The 22,992-nt window shown below is 41.3% G+C and overlaps 1 protein-coding gene across 6 annotated transcripts in view; it reads right to left on the bottom strand.

The window, feature by feature from the left end:
- Positions 1-10,248, bottom strand: part of Sltm (SAFB like transcription modulator) — a 46,250-nt gene extending 36,002 nt beyond the window's left edge. For 4 of the 6 annotated variants that reach the window (XM_050127215.1, XM_050127229.1, XM_050127249.1 and 1 more), the window contains exons 1-2: positions 9,945-10,247; positions 9,005-9,092 (exon numbers count right to left, since the gene is read on the bottom strand). In XM_050127215.1, coding sequence (XP_049983172.1) covers positions 9,005-9,092; positions 9,945-10,106 — 250 coding nt within the window. In that variant the 5' untranslated portion in view covers positions 10,107-10,247. Of the gene's footprint in view, positions 1-9,004; positions 9,093-9,944 lie in introns of all 6 variants that reach the window. The other 2 variants (XM_050127223.1, XM_050127239.1) reach the window with 1 other exon arrangement.
- Between the last annotated feature and the right edge of the window lie 12,744 nt (positions 10,249-22,992).

The raw sequence follows: 22,992 nt of genomic DNA, 5'->3' as shown, positions 1-22,992 counted from the left end.
TTGAAAGCCAGCCACTTCATGGCCCTAGTAGAACCTTTCAGTCTGTTAGGAAGAAAACAAACAAAGGTACTGCTTTTCTGAAAACTGGATGCAAGCAAGCTCATTACTCTATTATAGAAGGACACATCATAACAGAACTATTTCAGGACAAGCAAGTTGACCCAACTATTACTAGCACTTGCAGCTCTTATACAAGACCCAGGTTCTAGTCTCAGCACCCATGTGGCAGCTCACAACAGTCTGCAACTCCAATTCCAAGGTCGGATGCCCTCTTCTGGCCTGCACCAGTATCAGACACCAGTACACTTATATACAAGCAGGCAAACACTCAGACACATAAAGTAATAAACATTTTTTTTTAATTTAAGGATGCTACATTTTGGGGGAAAAAAGTTTCAAAAACCTGAAGCCCTTTCCTTCACAAATACACATCCAAGTTACTTAGAGGGCAAAGCTTAGGGTGAGCTCCCTTGGTTGCCTCAAAAATTCTAAGTTTTACTTTGTAATTAAAATCTGTCTTAGAATTTGCAAAGCACTTTTTAAAAATATGACTTATTTTTGCAGGTATGCTTGGGTACACAAGACAGGTTTCCACAATTTTACAAAGCGATAAGGTGCTCAGAGGTCAAGTAGCATGCCCCAAACCAGCAAAGTCTCCCCTCAATTCCAGGAGGAGGCTTTTCTGACCCACTAACAAGATCCCATTCTAGGAAATAGTTAATGCACACAATTTACAGACGCCACACAGCATTGTAACAAACACTCCAAAGGGAAGCCCACATGCTTTAGTTTACTTAGAGGAAGCTCAAAGGCACTTCAATAAAAATTACCAGCAGCCACTGTACTGCTCACTGGCTTCCTGCTGTCCAGCCTCTCCAAGTCTATACAGTCACATACTTCAGCTACTCTGAAGCACTCATTCCACAAACTAGAAAACTGAGCTGAAAAGATCAAGCCCAATTCTACTCCTGGAAGCCAGGAGATCTTTGAGAAGTTAAAATGGGTCACATGCTCAACTACTATTTCTCATGCTGTAAATAAAGGCTCCAAAGTGCCATCTTTAAAAATGTAAATGGTGGTGGCACGAGCCTCTAATCCCAGAACTTGGGAGGCAGAGGCAAAGGCAGGCGGATCTGAGTTGGAGACCAGCTTAGTCTACAGAGTAACTTCTAGGACACAAAAAGAAACCCTGTCTCATGCCCCATCACCACCACAACTGTAAACTGTGGAATTCTCAACAGTTAAGTAATTTGTCCCAGGACACACAGTCAAGAGGCAGAGGAGGGTACACAGAAATGTCTTACTATTGCTCTATGCTATTTCCAGATGTCATGTTACACGAAAGCACTACATAGTTACCAATTCCCTTTACACTTTAAAACCACAAGGATGAAATTGGGCAACACAGTGGTGAGAAAACTTAAAACTCACACTAGCTTTTGATCACTTTCATAATCTATAGCTCTGGGTTTATTTAACTAATGCTAAATTTGAAACTATAGTGAAAAAAGAAAAACTATTCTGCAACTGCTTCCTCTGTACAAAGAAGTTATTACCTCTCCCTACAAATATAACTAGCCTGCATAAGTCACCATGTGCACCATACAGCAGGGAGCCCAGTTTGGCACTAGAGCCAGCAGGTGTGTTCATTGTCCTGCACCTCCTGGCTGGTCATAATAGACTAAGTAGTATGTTGGACACTAGTAGGCCCAAGGTCTAGACTTCTGTTAGGCCCAACTGGGACAAAAGTAAGAGGTGACATGGTAGTCAAAAAGTTATATGCAGCCTCATCCTGTCAACAAGGCTGCAGTCACTTTAACTGACGCTATGAATTGTGTCTATAGTTCTCCAGCTTCTCGTGCAGTCACAGATGTGCAAGGACTTCAATTTCAACAACACTACGCTTTTATTTAGGGGTAATCATTTCTGTCTGCTCCTCTCAACCCTGTGCTATGCAAAGATCCCACAGACAGGCAACTTCACCTCTTTGTCCTTCAGGGAATCTAGCATGTACCACAGAAAGGCAAACTGGCCCAAAGGAAAGTAGCCTGACCAGGATGAAGACTAACTCAAGGTAATGAAGATTATTTTTAATGCTTTGTGAAACAAAACTGGAAAATAAGTTGGCTAGTAAATACTGTCTGAAAAAAAAACAAAATAGAAAATTAAAGCAAAATTAACATATCATATCTTAAGTTATAGTGGAAGAGGTAACTATTTTGACACATATAACATTCACCAAAATGCTATTTAAGCAAAAATCACACCAAACGTTGACAAATTAGAAACATGTCTGTGAATGACAGTGTATAGGTCAATAGGTTTTTTTTTTACAATTGATTTGTATTTTATGTACAATGGTGTTCATAAATTATGTACATATATTGCATGCATACCTGTGTAAGGATGTCAGACACCCTGGAACAGGAGTTATAGACAGTTGTAAGCTGCCACGTGGGTGCTAGGACTTGAACCTGGGTCCTCTGGAAAAGCAATCAGTGGTCACAAACACTGAGCCACTTCTCCAGTCTCACTGAACTTGTTAATGAAACCTTGAGGCCAGTAATGCCTGAGAACTGTAAACGTACAGACTTTGCAACAATTCTATGTTCCACTTCCTAAATTCAATTCCCTTACAATCATCAGAAATGCCAGGTATGGTGGCACATGCCTTTAATTCTAGCACCTAGGAGGCAGAGACAGGCAGATGCCTGAATTAAAGGCCAGCAGAGAAACTATCTCAAAAAACAAAAAGAAAAAAAGAAAAGAAATATTTAGAGAAATATATGAATAGTATGAAAGGTTACATCAAACAGGAATAGCTCATTTTTACCAAATTTTTTAAGCTTTCAGAACATATACATTTCAGAAATCATACATAAAAGGTTTTAGGTTGCTGAGTGGTGGTGGCACTCACCTTTAATCCCAGCACTTGGGAGGCAGAGTAGGCAAATCTCTGTGACTTTGAGGCCAGCCTGGTCTATAACAGCTAGTTCCAGGACAGGCTCCAAAGTACAGAGAAACCCTGTCTCAAAACAAACAAACAAAAAAAAAAGTTTCAGGTTACAAACTGATTTTTCTTCTCCAAAGATAAATTGGTCCTTATAAGATTGGTCTACAAGAGCTAGTTCCAGTACAGGCTCCAAAGCCACAGAGAAACCCTGTCTCGGAAAAAAAAAAAAAAAAAAAAAAAGATTTACAATCTTCCTTAAGTTCAGAAGTAGTTACAAAACAAAATCTACTTAATAAATTGATATTAAAGTAATTTTTCCAAGTAACTTTATCCTTAAACACAAGATGTTGCTATGAAATACAGATAAGGGCTGAGTCATAAAGTGTGGCGGTGGCTCTTGCCTAGAAGACATGAAGCCCTGGGGTCTAGTCCCCACTCTCAGGGAGGGAAAGAAGCTTAGTTACCAAATGTCTGTTGGAAAGGATATGGCTTCCGATTGACCGCTGATGTTTCTAGCCAAAACCTCCCCCCAAAGGCATGCAGTAGCCTAGAATAATCTTTTCACTACGCTTTCTTTTGTGTGTCTGGTATGTGCATGGGCACAAACGCTGGTGCGTGTACAGAGGACAGCCTGCAGGAGTCAGTTTTCTCCTCAGGGATCAAACTCAAGCTGTGCAGTGGCAGGCACCTTTTATCACTGAGCCATTCTGCCAGCCCCAGCCTAAAATATTTTTACCAAAAAATCATTCCTGTGGTAACTGCTGGCATGTATTTTAGCTACTGCTGCTTTATTTTACTTTATTCTTGAGATAAAGTTTCCTTATACAGGCCAGGCTGGCCTCAAAATTAAAACTCCTGCCTGCCTTCCAAGTGCTAGGATTACAGGTGTGTACCATCACACCCCACTGTATTTAGCTTCTATTAACTAACACTTTACTAATAGAACAAAATTTCTGAAAGTCTTTGTACCCTGTCTTAAATATAGCAGTTGCTGAATAAATGAGTTTTTTTTTCCTGGGGGAAAGCAAGGGAAAAGAAATATATACACATATATATATTTATGTATATAGATCTCTGTGTGTATAAAAGGTGATTCACATTCATCGTAATGAAATCAATACCCAATGTATGTTTTTATTAAGTCCCTTAAATCTGTCATCAAAAGATAATTAGTATAAGGCCAGAGAGGATCCAGGTTCAATTCCCAGCACCCACATGACAGCTTACAGCTGTCTGTAACTCCATTTCCAATGGCTCTGATACTGTCTCACCAATGCACATAAAAAAGTTAAATAAAAAAAAAATGCTTTCTTTAAAAAAAAAAGATAATTAGAATAAACAGTCATGTTTTTTAAGGATAGTGAAAGGGCCAGGGGTATATATAGTTCAGTAGGTGAGCATCTGCCTAGCATGTGAGGCCCTACCTAGACCAGGACTGACACCTTAGCACTGAGAAAATAATAATAAAACAAGTAAAAAATAAAAAAAAAATAGTAAAACAAATAAAAATAAAAAAGTAGTAAAACTTAATTGAGTTCCTGTTAGGCTAAGGTTTATACCTATCAACTAAAAACAGTTCTAGGGCTGGAGAGATGGCTCAGTGATTAACAGCAACCAATGGCTACCTTTGCAGAGGACCTAGGGGTGACTCACAGCTATCCGTAACTCCAGTTCCAGGGGATCTGATGCCTCTTCTGGCCTCCAAGTGCACCAGGCACACAGGTAGTACACAGACATAGAGGCAAAACACACATAAAAGGAATAAATCTAAAAACTGTTAAAAACTCTTATATATATGTGATGTGCGCATGAATAGACAGAGTCCTGCTTACATCTCAGCACATCTGTGAGAATCAAACAAATGCAGTGTGAAAGATTTCTGGAACTACAAAACTGACAGTAGAGTCTCCCAGAAAAGGCAGCATAGCCCCAGCTGCACAAGAGAACCATCCGGAAGCTTCCAGAGAAGACTGGTACCTAGGCCCTGCCAAAGCATGGAAACTAAGCCTCAAAGAAGTGGGAACCTGGTGCCCGATTTTGAAAATGCCAATGACTTTAATGCAGATTATAGAATATTATTTAAATGATGGGTTTGGCAAAAGAGGCCAGAGTGAGAAAAATATGAGAGACAAATGACTGTTTTCAGATTCTCCACACTGAGCAACCAGTATATGATGTGGACTTATTTAAATTGCTGAAAAGGAGAAAAAATAGGCCTGGAGTGATGGCTCAGCTGCTGGGAGTACTTGTGGCTCTACTTTATAAAGGACCTAAACTTGATTCCCAGCACCCACACAGTGGTTTACAACCATCTACAACTCCAGATTCCAAGCTGCAAGGGATCCAGCTTCATCTTCTGACTTCCTCAAGTATGCATGAGATATGCATACAAACATTCAAGCAAAAAACCATATAGATAAAATAAAATTTTGTTTTTTGTTTTTTTGAGACATGGTTTCCTTGTGAGCCCACCTTTGCCTGGAACTCACTCTGTAGACCAGGTTGGCATCAAACTCAGAGATTCACCTGCCTCTGCCTCCAAATACTAGGACTAAAGGCATGTGCCACTACAACCTGGGTGATATAATTAATAAAATTTTAAAAATTAAAAAAGAAACACAATGACAAATTCAAGATGGTAGAGTAATGAGCTTTTTTTTGGTTTTTGCATTATTCTGAATTATCTAATTTAAAAAAGAAAAACACTTCACCTTTATGACCAGGAAAACACTAAGCTACTATTCCAGAGTAGAAGGGCTGACACACAGCGACTCAGGCTGTGCAGCTTAGGATTTGCAGTTAATTCCAGAAGCTGTAAAACACTGAGGTCCTTTCATTCTGTCAGAAGAATGGCTGATTAAATAAATCAATAATCCACATGAGCTGTAAGCCGTTGTTCAATCTTTCCATTAAAATCTCATGCCATCAACACTAATAATGACTTCTGTCTGTAATCCATGCACAACCAACAATTTATTTTACATGAGTTCACAAAATGGAAATAAGTCTTAAGTCTCCAGCCTCTGACACAGAATACTTAAGATGACTGCCCTGGCAGTAAAGTCCTATATTGGTATAAACTAGCTATATGCCATGCAATAGTACCCTATTGATAATATTGTTTTAATGGATGGGACAAATGGGCTGGCTATGTGAAATGAAAACAACATACGAGCCCTGACACCAGGTGATATTCCAGCAAGGGACAGGAGGCTTTCCAATGCAGCTACAGCTTGGTAACAAACAGAGGAACACTACAGTGAGCTGTGCATTCTCAAAGTATACTTCACATAGTGAGGATATTAGAAGAACCCACTGTGCTCCTGAGATAGCCTGACAGACTATTAATGCCTGGTGTAAAAGTTTCCCACAAACGTTTAAGTGAAACAAGCGGCAAGAAATACTTTGGAAATTATTACGTCTACAATAGTCTTCAGAACTTACTCAACAAACATCTGAGCAGACATTACTTGCCCCAGGCTGTTAGAGGTGTAAAGACTATATCCTGGGTCTTCAATGACCCTTACATTATGAATCTTTCAGTTTAGCAGGCACACAAGAAGCACCCGTGACAGTCCTGCGCTCAAAGTCCACCTTCCACTACACTTTTATTAGTGACTAACATTCAACACGCTAAAATTTAAAGTAAGTAGCGGGGCAGAACGACCATCCACTGGGACTGAACTACTCAGAATGTACTCTGTGGCTACTAATAACATTATCCTAGTCGGTAATTTTTGAAAGTTTTGTAGAATAAACACATAATATTATCTATTCTATTTTCTCGCAAAAATATTAGATATCAGATGCTTGACCTAACCAAAATTCCAATTACACTTACTCCTGGAGGGGGAAATTCTACATCTGTTTTGTTTTTCGGGGTTTTTTGTTGTTGTTTTCATTTTTCTTTTTAGCCTGTATGCACTAAAAATTACTTTCAACGCCAATTAAATTATTATATTTAATTCTGAATGCTATATTGACTTGGTAATACATAATTTGTTGAAGTTTATAGGTGATTTTGAAGGTTGAAAATATCGACAAAATCAAATACAGTATCTCTGAAACAAGGCAGGGAGGCCTTAGCACCACCTGTTTAACTGCTTTCTTAACACACACCCAAGTAATACGAAACTAACTCTCGATGGGAGAAGCTTTCATCTAAGTTACTTATTAAAAAGTTCCCCGGAAAGAGACTGTAAAGAAACTGAGAACTAATTCAGAATACAAACTGCTTAATATTAGCTACATGTTATTACAAATACCAGAATCCACTAGAACATAATCAATACCACAGACTTTTGTCCTTGTAACTGTGTTTTTTAAACATCCTATATGTAAGATTATAAACTCCTTTTCCTCTAACCTGTCTGAGAGTAATCATTTAACATATTTTAGGTGGGGGAGTACAGGGACTGAACATGGGCTAGCCCACTGAGATTTACCCCTGGATTGAGCATACATTCTTTTAAGATATATGTATGTATATGCCAAGAACTACAAATATAAAGAATAAAAATGCATGTGTGAACTGAATAAATCAGATGGCATATCAAAGTTAAAATCATTAAGTTAACTTGAGACTATGATTTACAGGCTTTTCAGCTATCACAATACATCATATAAAAGACGTGAATCAGAAACCTATACAAAACATGTTCATTCCTATAATATTTCTTTCCTGTTATGAAACAATTGCTTCACCAGCAGTTTCCAAGGTGATACAAATGTTTAAAAGCCTCAGATCTTCAAGGTAACTCTGTTAATCTTCTAAACTTCTATCACCATGTTGTCATTACTACCGACCCAGGAAATGCTTCTTCTCCCTTTTTAATTTCTATCAGCACACCCAGGGAACTCTTGCATCAAGAAATCTCAAATAGTATGCTGACCAGGTGCTGAGATAGTGTTTAAAGTCAAAACTGATTCCCTTTTATTAAGATTAATCTAGTCAATCATCATTGGTTGGTTGTTTGGTTGGTTTTTCCAGACAGGATTTCTCTGTGTAGCCCTGGATGTTCTGGAATTCACTCTGTAGACCAGGCTGGCCTCAAACCCAAAGATCCACCTGCCTCTGCCTCCCGAGTGCTAAGATTCAAGTGCGCTGCTGAAACTGTCCGGCCTATTCAATCATCTTACTCCCATTACAATCCTATATAGGTAGATCAGGTACAGCAGTGAAGAAAGTTATGTTAGAGTAACGAAGTGTCATAGAAATCCACGACTTACTCCACCTAGATTTTCTAGAGAGCCTGGGCATCAGACAACTGCTTGTCTACCCTCTGCCACAGTTCTTCATAAGTGTGTGGGGGAGGGGGGGTTGCAATTATTCAAATAAGATTACACTAACTGGATGTTTTCAAAAATACCTAATTACCATTTGTTATCAAGACATTCATTTGAAAACTACTTATAGCTACTCACACCAAAACATTTTTCCCTTGGAAATACACCTAACCTAATTTAAAAGTTACGACATTAAAAACCTTTAGTATCCCCATAGCTTAAAAACTTCTTTAAGAGCTAATTAATTATGGAAGTTTTGCCTTTATGAGTACAACTGATGAGGTCTTTTGAATTTCACTGGAAATTATTCGACTACATAATGGAATAAACGCAAAATAACCAGTATGTCAACTAAAACACTAAACACAAAGGTCACAGAACTTTAACACACTACAAAGAACAGCAAAGAGCCAAGGAAAGGTCTGGAATTTCATCAAAACTCTGCCAATTGTGGGGCAAGGTAGATACGGATCAAATGGTATTTTATTCTTCAGTACATCCTACTATGAAGGCTCAGTATGCAACATAACTTTACTTTCTCCAGAACCAATAAAGAACTTTCTCACTTTCTAGTCAGCTTCAGCCAGATCTAAAAGGCTACGAGGACTGGGAGCCGGGTAACTTTTCTTCCTTGACCCAGGAAGGCAGAGTGCCAGAGGGAAATAGCAAAGAGTAGCACTATATAAACAGGGCAAGTGGTACAAGAGCAGAGCCAAGTTATATAACCAAAATATAGTTTAAAATATGTTCAGAACTCGTAACAACCTTTGCCTTTGGTTGGTTTCTTGTTTGGAGTATCAGTTGAAACAGTTAATTCAATATTATCTGGATCGCCTCCTTCCTCTTCAATAGCCTACATTAGAAAGAGAGGTTAATATGCTACACAAACTATCTAAACTTACTTTATAAAAACTTAATGAAAATATATTAGCAAACTTCAAGCCTCAAGACATTAGAATTGCCAGTTATTTTACAAACCGACTTCACAAACGAGTTATTACAGTACATGGGGAGGGGGTATGTCATTAAGAATCAAAATGTCATGGAACTTGAAATTCAAACGAGTCGATAGTTATATGTCACATATACGGAACAAGAATCTAAATATATTACAGAAAAGTTTGTAGCTACTTAAGTAACGAAGAGTTTTCCTAACGTGTATTGCGTACACTTGTTCCTCAGCTTCACGTGAATAAACCTGAAAGCTTAGCAGGGCTGAGAACATAGATGATTACGCTGATGCAATCAGAAATTAAAAATTAAAAATAAATCAACTAAAAGCCCAGGGGAAGAAGATAAACCTTCCTTCTCATTTACCCATCAACTCCCACTACCGATTTCTCCGAACAGAGGGTGAAGAAACGGTTGGGCACAATTAAACGGTAACTTCGGTCAAGTCAGCAAACTAACCATCGCCTCGGAGACCGAGCGATGCACGCGCTGAGCACCGATGGCAGGCCGGGTTACCCGGCACCGCCCGGGTCTGCAGCACCGCCCTCGGCAGGCCGCGGCGCCGACCGAGAGGACGTCCCGGGGGAGACAGGGGGCGCGACCAGCGGCGGCTCGCGAGGCCGCTGGAAGGCCGGGCTTGCAGCGGAGGCTCGGGCCTCGCGCGCCCGGCACGCACAGGCGCCGCCCGGTCCGCCCCGACCGCGGAAGCGCAGTATCCAAGCGGCGCGGCCTAGGCTGCGCGCCCGGGCCTCACCTGCTTCAGCCGGGAGACCAGCACCGTCTTGACCCCGTTGATGTCCAAGTTGCGGCGCTTCAGCTCGGACCTGAGGTCGATGACCCGCAGCTCGGTGATCTTCTTCCCTTCCGCCTGCCCCGAGGCGGCCGCGGCTGCCACGGCCCCGGCAGCGGCAGCCATTTTGGGAGAGCAGCGCGCTGCCGAGGCAGCGAGTGGGCTGCAGGGCGGCGGCGGCGGAGGAGGAGGCAGCGACGGTGGAGGCGGTGGCCGCGGCAGCACCAACTTCCAACCCGGGCCCGGGCGGCCAGCGGCGCCGCGCTACGCTGCGCACAATGAGCCGCTGGCCACGCCCCCACGGGGACCACGCCCCCCCGGCCCGCAGCCTCAGCGCAACCTGCAGCGGCACCCGGATGACGAGTGCGCGTGCGCACTGAGCAAGCATGGCGAGGGCGGAGCTCTGAACGACTACTGGCGCTGCCCGTGGCGTAGCCCCGGACCGTCCCGCGTGTCCGACCGCGCAGCTGTCCTCGGCCCCGCGGTCCCCACTTTTCCATTAGCCATCTTCTCGTCGCGTCTCGCCTCTGGAGCCACCGCCGCGTGAGAAGCACGCCATAGTACAGAGAGTAGGCGAGTCTCCCCACCGAAGCCAAGGGGGCGTGTGCGCACGCCAAGCCTCCCCGGAAGAAGTACGGAATCGTCGCGGAAAGGTGGTCGGGGTACACCGTGAACCTGGGTCGGCGGGTTCCGCCCCCGAACGCCCAGAGAAACCTCCTGAGGCTGTGAGCCCAGGGGACCTGTAGGACCCGGCTCGCTGGCTCTCGCAGTGTCCACGCCGCGACCCCCTGAAGCTTAGCTCGTTCTAGGGCTGCCCCTTTTTACCTGAAAACCACCAGAAAAACGTCCTGTCCGTGTTGACCTGTTAGCCCATCCTCCCCGGTAGGCCTGGCGGCTCAATGAAATTGTTCACAGAAGATTAACTCATAAGTAGTTGTTTCCTCGATCCTGTGCCGTGTGTACTGTGTTGCGCCCCCAAGCATTTGAGATGTCAAGGACAGGGCTTCTTTTTGAAGAACCAGCCCCGTAATAGTATCTCTTCGTAATTTTAGTCAGTATTAATAATCACAACATAAACATGGAATAAACTAAAAGTTCGATGAAGTAGGATACACAAGGAACTGGACTAATATTTACTGGTGGTGGGTTTTGTTTGCGTGCTTGTTTTTACCCCTTTCTCCAATTTCCTGCTTTTAAAACGTAAATTGATGAGGTGTGACTCACTTTGGGTTACCATCTTTTCTGATGCAGTTAGCTTAAATGAAGGAAAACTGGGTATTATAAAATCATACTTGACAGTTCACAATTTAAGGTAATGTTTTGTTTTGTTTGATTCAAGGTTTGTCTGTGTAGACCAGCTGTCCTGGAACTCACTCTGTAGCCCAGGTTAGCCCGGAACTCACATCAGTTTGCCTCCTGAGTGCTGGGATTAAAGACATGTGCCACCACGGTTTTAAAACCGCCCAGCTTTCTTTGTGACTTCTAAGGAACTCTCAAATATAACAACCCCTGTGATCCAACCTCACTCTGAGGTAAATCTCCCATAAGCTAAAAAAGATAAAATGACTTTAAAAAGTTCGCATAGCTTGTATGTGGCAGAGTTGTCCTGATTCTTGGTTCAGCTGTATTCTACTACAAATGAGTTTCACACAAAATTTTAGAATTCAAAGGTTCTTAATCTTCCAGACCAATTGCATCCCACCCCATCCCTTCACAATAAAGATGTTAACTTAGGGCCAACACCTATTGTCCATGTTTGCAGCAAACCTTAGATCTTATGCTATTTTTGTTCTCCCTCTTCCAGATCATCTTCTGTGGATACTTTTAACCAGGGATCTAATTACTGACTCCAAATTAATGATATATTCAATCCTTTTTCAGGAAAAAAAGGCCTCTAATAGCAGTAATTTTAAATGGAAAATCTCTGTATTCTCATCTGAGAAAGATTTCATTTTCCCAAATACAGACAGTGCTTACCATGAATCTGGTAAGCAGTAAATAACAGATCATTTTCAGTTCTCAGTAAGGTATCAGCTCTGACCTCTTCGAAAGAACAAAGTGGTGAAAATAAAAGAAGTGAGATAAAAATGACCAGAGACATGGCAAACATGATGGGTGCTTAGTATCTGGGTCCTGGCTCAAAGAAGGCAGCAATAGTAAAGGGATAAGTGGAACCAACTTCTTAGATTGTGTCACTCCACCAATGTTAAACACGTAGAATAGGATAGGATTTTGTAGGAAGTCCTAGTAGAAGTAAATAATGTGGTTCTGCCTGCAGTTTATTTGCAAATAATTAGAGAAAGGAGAAAAATGACATTATATTAGCAAAACTCATAAAAGTAAATGTAGTAAGATGGTTTGGGGTTTTTTTAATTTATTTATTTTGGTTTTGGTTTGGTTTGGTTTTTTGAGACAGTATTTCTCTGTAGCTTTGGGGCCTATTCTGGAACTCGTTCTGTAGACCAGGCTGAGCATGAACTCAGAGAGATCCACCTGCCTCTGCCTCCCAAGTGCTGGGATTAAAGGCATACACTGCCTCTACCCAGCTTGTATTAAGATGTTAACAGGGGTAACAAGTATGGCAAAGTTTTCATTAGTTAGATGAAAAGCAAAGAACTGTGATGGCTGAAGACGATGCTAAGTGGTAGAGTGCTTGCCAAACATAACTGAAACCCCAAACTTGAGCCCCAGTGAAGGCAAGTATGCAAAGTTGTTCATTATGTACTGTTCAAGCTTTTTAAAAATAAGTTTGAGGGCCAGCAAGATAACACTTACTAAGTAAGCCTGAGTTCCATCCCCAAAACTCTTGTAAAGGTGGAATTAGAGAGGAGGCTCCAAAAAATTGTTCTGTGACCTCCACAAGTGCTCCATAGCATAGGCACCCCCATGCACTCAAGACACAATAATAATAAATACAATTTGTTTAGATAGTAACTCATTATGTATGTAGCTCTGACTAAGCTGGAGCTCTCTGTGTAGACCAGTTAGACCTAGAACTCATAGAAATCTGCCTGCTTCTGCTTCCTGAGTACTGGGGTTAAAGGTGTGCACCACCATACCAAGCCCAAAGTACATTTTTTTTAATAAAATACGATTCAAGCTGGGCAATAGTGGTGCACATATTTTATCCCAGCATTTGGGAGGCAGAGCTCAATTCAAGGTCAGCTTGGCCTATAGAGCAAGTTCCAGGACAGCCTCCAAGCCTCCAAAGCTACACAGAGGACCCTGCTTGACAAAAAAAGAAAGAAAAAAAAGAAAAAAGAAAGAAAGAAAGAAAGAAAGAAAGAAAGAAAGAAAGATAGATGATGAGGAGCAAAATGGCTCACCAGGTAGCAATGCTTAAGCCACCAACTCTATGCCCTCCATCCCCAGAACTCTGATGAGTTCCATCTCCAGAATCCATGCCAAGGTGAAAGAATCAACTCCACAGCTATCTGCTGGTCTCCAAGCATGTACCATAGCACAAAATGCCCACATTCACACATCATATACACACAATAATAATAATAGAAAAATGATACTGCAATACATTTTTATATAAAGTCAACTTGTTTATTGAGCCTTTAACACATATGTTTTCATAAAAGCTTACCAGTTAACAAATCTATGTTCAGAATATAATATTTACTATCTTAAAGGCAGACCTGGCTCTGAGAAGACATTATCATATCTGCCTTGCATATATGGTATGGACTCTTAACATGTACTCTCATGAATACTGAAGACTTAAATAGCAACTGTTCTGCCCACATGAAATTTAACGTTCATATATCAAAGCAAAACATCAATCGGTCAGAAAAAAGACGTGCAATTACAACTGTAGCCAGTGAAATGAAGTAGATGAACAGAGTACCCTGAAAGCCTATAATATTCTTTAAAAAAAAATAATAACCCTGAGAAATGGGTTAAATGGTTTGTTTTATGGAAGAAATGGATACAAATGGATAGACAAAGTTAACTGTGTCGATAAGTCAGGCATAGTAGTGCACACCTGTAGATGGTTGGAAGTTCAGGGTCAGCCTGAAATAGGGAGATTGCCTCTCAGAAGAAAAAAAAAGAGTACAGACTACACTTGGGAGGCACAGGCAAGCAGATGTCTGTGAGGTTGAGGACAGCCTGATCTACAAAAGTGAGTTCCAGGACAGCGAGGGTTGTTAACACAGAGAAACCCTGTCTGGGAAAACCAAAAAAAGAAGAGAAAAAAAAAACATAGACTAGAATGTTGGCTAGAGAGATGACTCAGACAATTAGTTAAGAGAAATAGCCGGGCAGTGGTGGCCCATGCCTTTAATCCCAGGACTCGGGAGGCAGAGGCAGGCGGATCTCTGTGAGTTCGAGACTAGCCTGGTCTACAAGAGCTAGTTCCAGGACAGGCTCCAAAACCACAGAGAAACCCTGTCTCGAAAATACAAAACGAAAAACAAACAAACAGGGCTGGAGAGATGGCTCAGTGGTTAAGAACATTGCTTGCTTTTCAAAAGGTCCTGAGTTCAATTCCCAGCAACCACATGGTGGCTCACAACTATCTGTAATGAGGTCTGATGCTCTCTTCTGGCCTGCAGACATACAAACAGAATATTGTATGCATAATAAATAAATATAAAAAATAGATAAAGCAAAAACAAACAAACAAAGAAAGAAAGAGAACTTGCTGCTCTTCCAAAGGTCCTGAGTTCAATTCCCAGCAACCACATAGTGACTCACAGCCATTTGTAATGAGATCTTGTGCCCTCTTCTGTCATGCAGGTATGCAGGCATAACACTGTGTACGTAATAAGTAAATCTTTTTTTTAAATCCCAAATGATTCCAAATTCATTGCCTTTTAAAAATTCTAAATTCTGCCAGGCAGTGGTGGCGCATTCCTTTAATCCCAGCACTTAGGAGGCAGGGGCAGATCTCTGTGAGTTCAAGGCCAGCCTGGTCTACAGCACTAGTTCCAGGACAGCCAGAGCTGTTACACAGAAAAACCCTGTCTTAAAAAAACAAATTCTAAGTACCAAAATTCTAACTTATACTGTTCGCTTCTGAGACTTCTTTTTACCTTCTTGTACATAGTTGCTCTGGACTCCTACCGTCAGATAGGCTAAGTCTTCCCTGTTTGTCTTGAAGTGTCTTTACTTGACAAGCTATTTCCTGCTGGCAACAAGGGAGTATTTTTTTTTTACTTTTTGTTTTTTCGAGACAGGGTTTCTCTGTAGCTTTGGAGCCTGACCTGGAACTTGCTCCTGTAGACTTCACTGGCCTCAAACTCACAGAGATCCACCTGTCTCTGCCTCTCGAGTGCTGGGATTAAAGGTGTGTGCCACCATGGTCTGGCAGCAATGCAGTATTGTATCATTGTCCTAATGAAAAGTGTGGAGCTTCTGGTAATGACAGAGGAGGCAGAGACACAAATGTTCACTCAGCTATATTTAAGGCCCAAAGATGTTACTGAGTGTCAGGGGATGTACTTACCTAGCATGAGCTGTGGCCCAGTATTTGATTCCCTGCAGCAGAGTGGCGAGGACACACAGAAAGAGACTGAGACTAAAATCTAAAGAGATGAGCCCACTCTTTGAAGTTAAAAAAAAAACAGGCATTTGTTAATGCTGATTCTGTTTGTTTGTTTGAGACAGTTTTTCTGTATCTTTAGGGCCTGTCCTTGAGCTCACTCTGTAGACCATGCTGGCCTCAAACTCAACAGAGATCCGCCTACCTCTGCCTCCCTAGTGCTGGTATTAAAAGCATGTACCACCACCGCACAGCTGAACATCATTCTTAAGTGGTTTTTCAGGACATAAAGTGAAGGGGGAAACTGCAAGGGCTGTCCTGGAAAAGAGGCCATCCCAGGGTTTATTTTGAGATGCTAATGTGTAGCATTCTAGAACCAAAGATGAACTTCAACCAAAGAAATCTTGCAAGGACTGTGTGGTAGTTTGAATGTAATTGACCCCCATAATCCCACAGGGAGTGGCACTATTAGGAGGTAAGGCTTTGTTGGAGTAGGTATGGCCTTGCTGGAGGAAGTGTGTCACTGTGAGGGCGTGGGCTTTGAAGTTCCCTATGCTCAGGATACTGCCCAGTATCTCAGTCGACTTCCTGTTGCCTGCAAGATGTAGGACTCTTCAGCTGCATCTCCAGGACCATGTCTGCCTTCATGCTACTGTGCTCCCTTCCATGATGATAATGGACTGAATCTCTTCAAACGGTAAGCGAGCCCCAACTAAAAGCTTTCCTGTTAAGAGTTGTCATGGTCATGGTGTCTGTTCACAGCAATAAAAACCCTAAGACAGACTGCATCTATGCATCATATCATGTTAGAAACTATGAATCAGGCCGGGCGGTGGTGGCGCACGCCTTTAATCCCAGCACTCGGGAGGCAGAGGCAGGCGGATCTCTGAGTTCGAGGCCAGCCTGGTCTACAAAGGGAGTTCCAGGACAGGCTCCAAAGCTACAGAGAAACCCTGTCTCGAAAAACCAAAAAAAAAAAAAAAAAAGAAACTATGAATCATATGTTAGAAACAACATCATGTCCCCAGTACCCATGGCGTTTGTGGTGTTAGTGCCACCACTACTTGGGTAGGGCAAATGTAAATTATCTTTACATTAAGATATAAACCTTTAACTTTGTTCACAAATATTGCTACAAATACTAGAAATTAAATGTCTAGCATCAGTCATATCATAGAGAGGCAAGATCCTATGACTAGAAAGTAGATTAAATGACAAACAGCAGAACAAACTATTGGCTCTGCACATAGAATGATCAGATAGTGAAGAGGCAAGCAACCAAAACGTAAAAAGCCACAGAAAAGCAGGATATGGTGGTGCAAGCCTTTAATCCACAGCAGATCTCTGTGAGTCTAAGGACAGTTGATCTACATAGTAAGACCCAATCCAGGGGGAGAGGGGAGTCAAGGAACTTGAAGTTATGAGTGTTACTACAAATTTGAGCTGAAAGGTGGAATTCTAGAACCAGGCAATGATATAAATAAAACTAAGAAATTGGTGAGAAGTTTTTCAGTAGAAAAATATAGAGGTCTGGTTATCTGGAATCTGAATGGTAAGAATAAATTACCAAGAATGAATAATGAACTGGCCTAGGCCTATAATCCTACACACTTGAGAAGTTAAAGCATGAGGATCAGAAGTTGGAGGCCTGCCTGGACTCTAGAGTTCAAGGCCAGCCCGGGTAACTTAGTGAGACTTCTCAACATGAAAAAAGGCTCAGTAGTAAGGCACCTGTCTATCAGAGATGAGGCCTAGGCTCAACCTTCATTACTGAATGGGTGGGACAAGAAATGAACCGCAAAAGGGATGGGAAGTAACTCAGCATAGTGTTTGACTAGCATATGTGAGACCCTGGGTTTGATCCTCAGTGCTTGATTGGTTGTTTGATTTGAAATCAAACAATCAACAAAACACACTGGCATGGATTATGGAAAGAGAAAGGGTGGAAAGCATGAAGGAGTATTAATATTCTGGCAGGAAAGGGATTACAAACAAATTGAATCACTTAAGAAAGGCTTAGTAAAGGAAGTATTTGCAAAGATGAGGGTGGTATCTAGGAAATTAATATGGTAGTTAATCTGGGTTAAAATCATTGTCCGACAGGCAGAGAAGAAATGATCATTAAAATACAGGAAGGAAGCTGGGCATGGTGGTGCACGCCTTTAATCCCAGCACTCAGGAGGAGGCAGAGGCAGAGACAGGTGGATCTGTAAGTTTGAGACCTTGTGGGCTACACAGAGTGAGTTCCAGGGTATGTAGAGAAACACTATCTTGAAAAACCAAAATTAATTAATTAGTTAGAAATAAAAAATAAAGCCTTATAAAAAGAAAAAGGCACAGGAAGGAGAGCTATATAGAGGGTCAACAGGCCTGTGTCTCCAGGTAAGACATACCACCATGGTAACTTCATGACAAAGCAGCCATTGGGCAGGGTGAGCTGAGGGTAGGGCCATAACAGTATATACACAAGCCTCTATCTAGGTGACATTATCTATAAAAGTTGTTCGGATTTGGGGATGTTTTGGTAAAGTTTCTGGACCCAGTATCAGTATAGAGTAACCAATTGTTAGCCAGGCAGTGGTGGCATGTACCTGCAAACCCAGCACTTAGGAGGCAGAGACAGGCAGATCTCTGTGAGTTCAAGGCCAGCCTGGTCTACAAGAGTTAGTTCCAGGACAGGCTCCAAAGCTACAGAGAAACCCTGTCTTGAAAAACCAAAAATAATAATAATAACAATAATAATAACCAATTGCATTTCATTGCATCATCTTTTCACAAAATAAAATTGGGGGAAAAAAATAAAATCTCTGGGTGTAGCAATGCATTCCTGTACTCCAAAACTCAGAAAGCCAAGGAGGAATGATAATGAGTTTCAGGCCAGCGTGGGCTACATAACAAGACCCCGTATTAAAAAAAAAAAAAACAGACAAAACAAAACCAAATTTACTATTTAAAATTACCAATATTCAATCACATATCTGGTTTGAGATCTCTAAATACACACAAAAAAATTCATTTACAATAGCAAGAAGAACACCAAGTGTCTTGTACCAAGACTAACCTGTGGGAGTCACTACATGGAAAACTGAAACAGTATCAAGAGAATTAAAGCAGGCTGGAATAAAGGGAAAGACATCCAGTTCATAGATGTAAAACATTCCATATCGTAAAGGTATCAGTTCATTCTAAACTTATGTACTCAGTATAATCACAATCAAAATACTAACCTCTTTGTTTGTAGGATGATGAGAGGGATTCATTTGGATTTTATATGGGAGGCAAAGTCTAAGAATTATTGATCTCTCTCTCGCTCTTGCTGTCACTCTCTCTTGCTCTTGGTCACACTCGGTCCTCACTCATGCTACCAACACTGTTTAAAGGAAGAAAATGGCAGTCAGCACTTGTTCAGTGTTTAGCAAGATTATTATAGAGTGTGGTATGACTAGAGTACTGGAAATGGACCAATGGGACAAAATAAAGAAAAGCAAAACAGGCCCTTGAACTTGATTTTTTCAAAATACTTATTCTTTATGTTATGCATATGAGTGTTTTGCTTGTTTGTATGTCTGTTTATATACCATGTGCAAGCACTTTTCTTAGAGGCCAGAAGAAGAGTGATAGATCACCTGAAACTGGAGTTACCGAAGGTCGTGAGCCCCCATGTGGGTGTTGGGTCCCAAACCCAGGTCCTCTGTAAGAGCTAACAGTACTCTTAACCCCAGAGCCATCTTATGTCTCAAAACAAGCCCAAATTCCATTGTGATTGCTTCACAAAAAACAACTCAATTTTATGTAGATCATAGATCTAAATATGCGTCAAAATAATTTCTTAAGCCAGGTATGGTGGCACACACACAGAGTTCCAGGCCAGCCAGGGCTGCATAGTGAGACCCAGCTTCAATAACAACAACAACAATAATAATGATGATAATAATAATATGTAATATAATTAATAAAGATTATCATGCAAAAAAAAATACATGGACACACATACTACCAGTTTCAGTGTGTGGAGATAGTGGGGAAATGGAAGTGGAAAGACAGAGCAAAGCATCAACAGAGCACGTTTAGTGTTCTATGACAGGAAACCCGGAGATGGGGTGTAGTTGGAACTTTCTTTAGGCCACCAACCAGCTCCCAAATAAAGACATGGAGACTGATTTTTGGTTGTTAATGATCAGCTTTAGCTTAAGTTTGTCCCATTAGCTTTTTTTTTTTTAACTTAACTGTTTCTATTCACCTATGTTTTGCCTCAGGGCTTTTGACCTTTCCTTCATTCTGTACGTCCTGCTTTCCTGCTTCCTCTGTGTCTGGCTGTCTGGCTGGCCAGCCCCTGGCATCTCTTTTCCTTTCTTTCCCCTAGCCTAAATTACTCCTCCTATTTACTATCTCTGCCCAAAAGTCCTGCCTATACCTCCTCCCTTGCTATGGGCTGTTCATCGTTTTATTAGGACTAGTTAAGTACCTTAGGCAAGCAAGGTAAAACAGCATCACATCTTGAGATAATTAAACAAATACAACACATCTTTACGTAGTTAAAGAAATGCAACATATCTTTTCATAGTTAAATATTCCACAACAATGGGACAATGTGATGTGGGAGAGTCTTCTGTTTTGTGTTGATTTCATTAGTTAATAAAGAAAGTGCTTTGGCCTTTTAATAGGGCAGAAAATTAGGTAGGCGGAGTAGACAGAACAGAATACTGGGAGAAAGAAGACAAGTCAGGCAGTCGCCATAGCTCTTTTCTCCAAGATGGATGCAAGTTAAGATCTTCTGGTAAGCCGGGCGATGGTGGTGCACGCCTTTAATCCCAGCACTAGGGAGGCAGAGGCAGGCAGATCTCTGTAAGTTCGAGACCAGCCTGGTCTACAGAGCTAGTTCCAGGACAGGCTCCAAAGCCATAGAGAAAAAAACCCTGTCTCGAAAAAACAAAAAAAAAAAAAAAAAAAAAACCTTCCGGTAAGCCACCATCTCGTGGTGCTACACAGATTATTAGAAATGGGTTAATCGAGATGTGAGAGTTAGCCAATAAGAGGATGGAACTAATGGGCCGGGCAGTGTATAAAAGAATACAGTTTCTGTGTAATTATTTCGGGTAAAGCTAGCTGGTGGCCGGGAGCTGAGCGGTGGGAAGCAGCCCGCCACTCCTACTTCAACAATGATCAGACTTTTCTGTAGCTACATAGCTGTCTGACCCAGGAACTCTTTTTCACAGGATCCTCTTCCATTGAGCTGAGCTGCCAGCGGGAGGAGTAAATCATTAGTTCACAGCTGTGTCCCCTCAAAGCCGTTCTGGGAGTGTGTTGGCAGAAAAGACTTCTAAGTACCTACCATTGCACCACCAACAAAGGGAAGGCCTCACAGAGATGACTACAGTGTGAATAAGAATGTCTGCCCTGTTGGGCAGTGGTGGCACAAACCTTTAATCCCAGCACTTCGGAAGCAGAGTTCAAGGCTAGTCTGGGCTACAGAGTGAGTTCCAGAACAGGCTCCAAAGCTACACAGAGAAACCCTGTATTGGAAAAAAAAACAGAAAGAAAGAAAGAAAGAAAGAAAGAAAGAAAGAAAGAAAGAAAGAAAGAAAGAAAGGAAAAGAAAAGAAAAGAAAAGAAAGGAAGAAATAAGAATGTCTGCCTTTAGGGGATGTAACTCAGTTGATAGGGGCTTGTCTGGTGTGCTCTAAGCCCTGGGTTAGAGCACTGCATAGAGCTGGATGTGGGGTTGCACACCAGTAACCCCAGCACCCAGGAAGCAGAGACAGAAGGATCAGCAGAGGCAAAAGGATAAAAAAAACTCAAGATCATTTGAAACTACATATTCTTTTGATGCCAGCACAATTAACACTGGTCTTAGTAATGATAAAAATTAATAATGAAAATTTCTTTTGAATTTCTGTAAAAAAATGGTCAAGACTTGAAAAAGCACTTTTCAAGATGAAAATTCAAAGTTCATTCTGACATGCATCAATGTATATAAGAAATATATTTATTTCAAATTATAATATATATAAGTGTGCGTATAAAATGTACATGAAAATCAAAATCAGCATATAAAAACCAATGTCTTGTCTTTAGATCCCAGTGTAATATCTCCATCAGAGAGGATTAATAATGGTATAGTTGGAACTCATTAGTACTGAGAGAAAATATAGGTGAATCCTAGCAAGCACTTAGAATTATTTAAGAAAATGACAGAACCACATGTTTCTTTGACCCAGAAATTTACTTCTAAATACTTGCTCTATTGAAAAAAAAATACAGTCACATGCAACACACCATGTTAGCCTTTAGTTCCCATAAGATTGTACTGACCAGGGCTGGAGAGCTGGCTGAGGAGGAAGAATATGTGCCTTCTAGCAGAGGACCCAGTTAGTTTCTTGGACCTACGTTGGGCTGCTCACAACTATTTGTAACTCTCGTTCAAGGATCTGACACCCTCTTTTGACCTCCGTGAACACCTGCACTTCTTTGCACACACACAGACCCATGAGCATACACATGATTAAAAAAAAATAAAATCTTTTTTTAAGTTGTTAAAAAAGGGTCATATTACCCAGCGACACCATAGCCATCTGGTTTGTGTAAGTACTCCTTCTGATGTTCACATAATGACAAAAATCACACAATGATACAGTTCTCAGATCATATCTCTGTTGTTAAGCAACACATGACTGTGCACATAGCCGCAGTATTTGTAAGTCACACCTCAGAGCCACCCAAACGTCAATTAACAGAAGAGAGAATAAGCAGATTGTGGTATAATCACGCAATGTAATATTCTCAAGTACTCAATATGAAGCAACTATTGTTTCCTACAGCAATATGGTTACAGCTAACAAAAATGATGTTGGAAGAAACCAAGTACAGGGCCAGGGGAGAAGGGTTGGAATATAAAAAGATACCTAACTTCAACCTATATCTTCCTCATTTTCACCACCACCCACTTTATTATTTTAACTTTTAAAAAGAAACCAAATATAAAATATCATAGATTATGACATTTCACTTATATTATTGAAAAAAGGCTACCAGATGGTGGTGGTGCACGCCTTTAAACCCAGCACTCAGCAGGCAGAGGCAAGCGGATCTCTGTGAGTTTGAGGACAGCCTGGTCTACAGAGCTGAGAGAGAGAGAGAGAGAGAAGAGAAGAGGAGGGGAGGGGAGAGGAGAGGAGGGGAGAGGAGAGGAGAGGAGAGGAGAGGAGAGGAGAGGAGAGAGAGAACTATGGGTTCCACTGCAGATGGTAGTGAGCCATCATGTGGTTTTGAACTCAGGACCTGTGGAAGAGCAACCAATACTCTTAACCTCTGAGCCATCTCTCCAGTCCCTAAAATAACATTTCTAATGAAGGTAGACTCTGGGGTGAGGTTTTTCTTTTTTTATATTTTAATTTATGTATGTGGATATTTTGCCTACATGCACATCTGTGTACTATGTGCATGTCTAGTGCATACAGAGGCTGGAAGATGTGTTAGATCTCCTGGAACTGGGCTTGCAAACAGTTGTGAGCTACCCTCTGA

The sequence above is a fragment of the Alexandromys fortis genome, unplaced genomic scaffold (genome assembly GCF_014885135.2).
Source record: "Alexandromys fortis isolate MF-2015 unplaced genomic scaffold, M_Fortis_MF-2015_v1.1 scaffold_22, whole genome shotgun sequence".
Lineage (NCBI taxonomy): Eukaryota > Metazoa > Chordata > Mammalia > Rodentia > Cricetidae > Alexandromys > Alexandromys fortis.
This window is presented reverse-complemented; position numbering and strand designations above follow the sequence as displayed.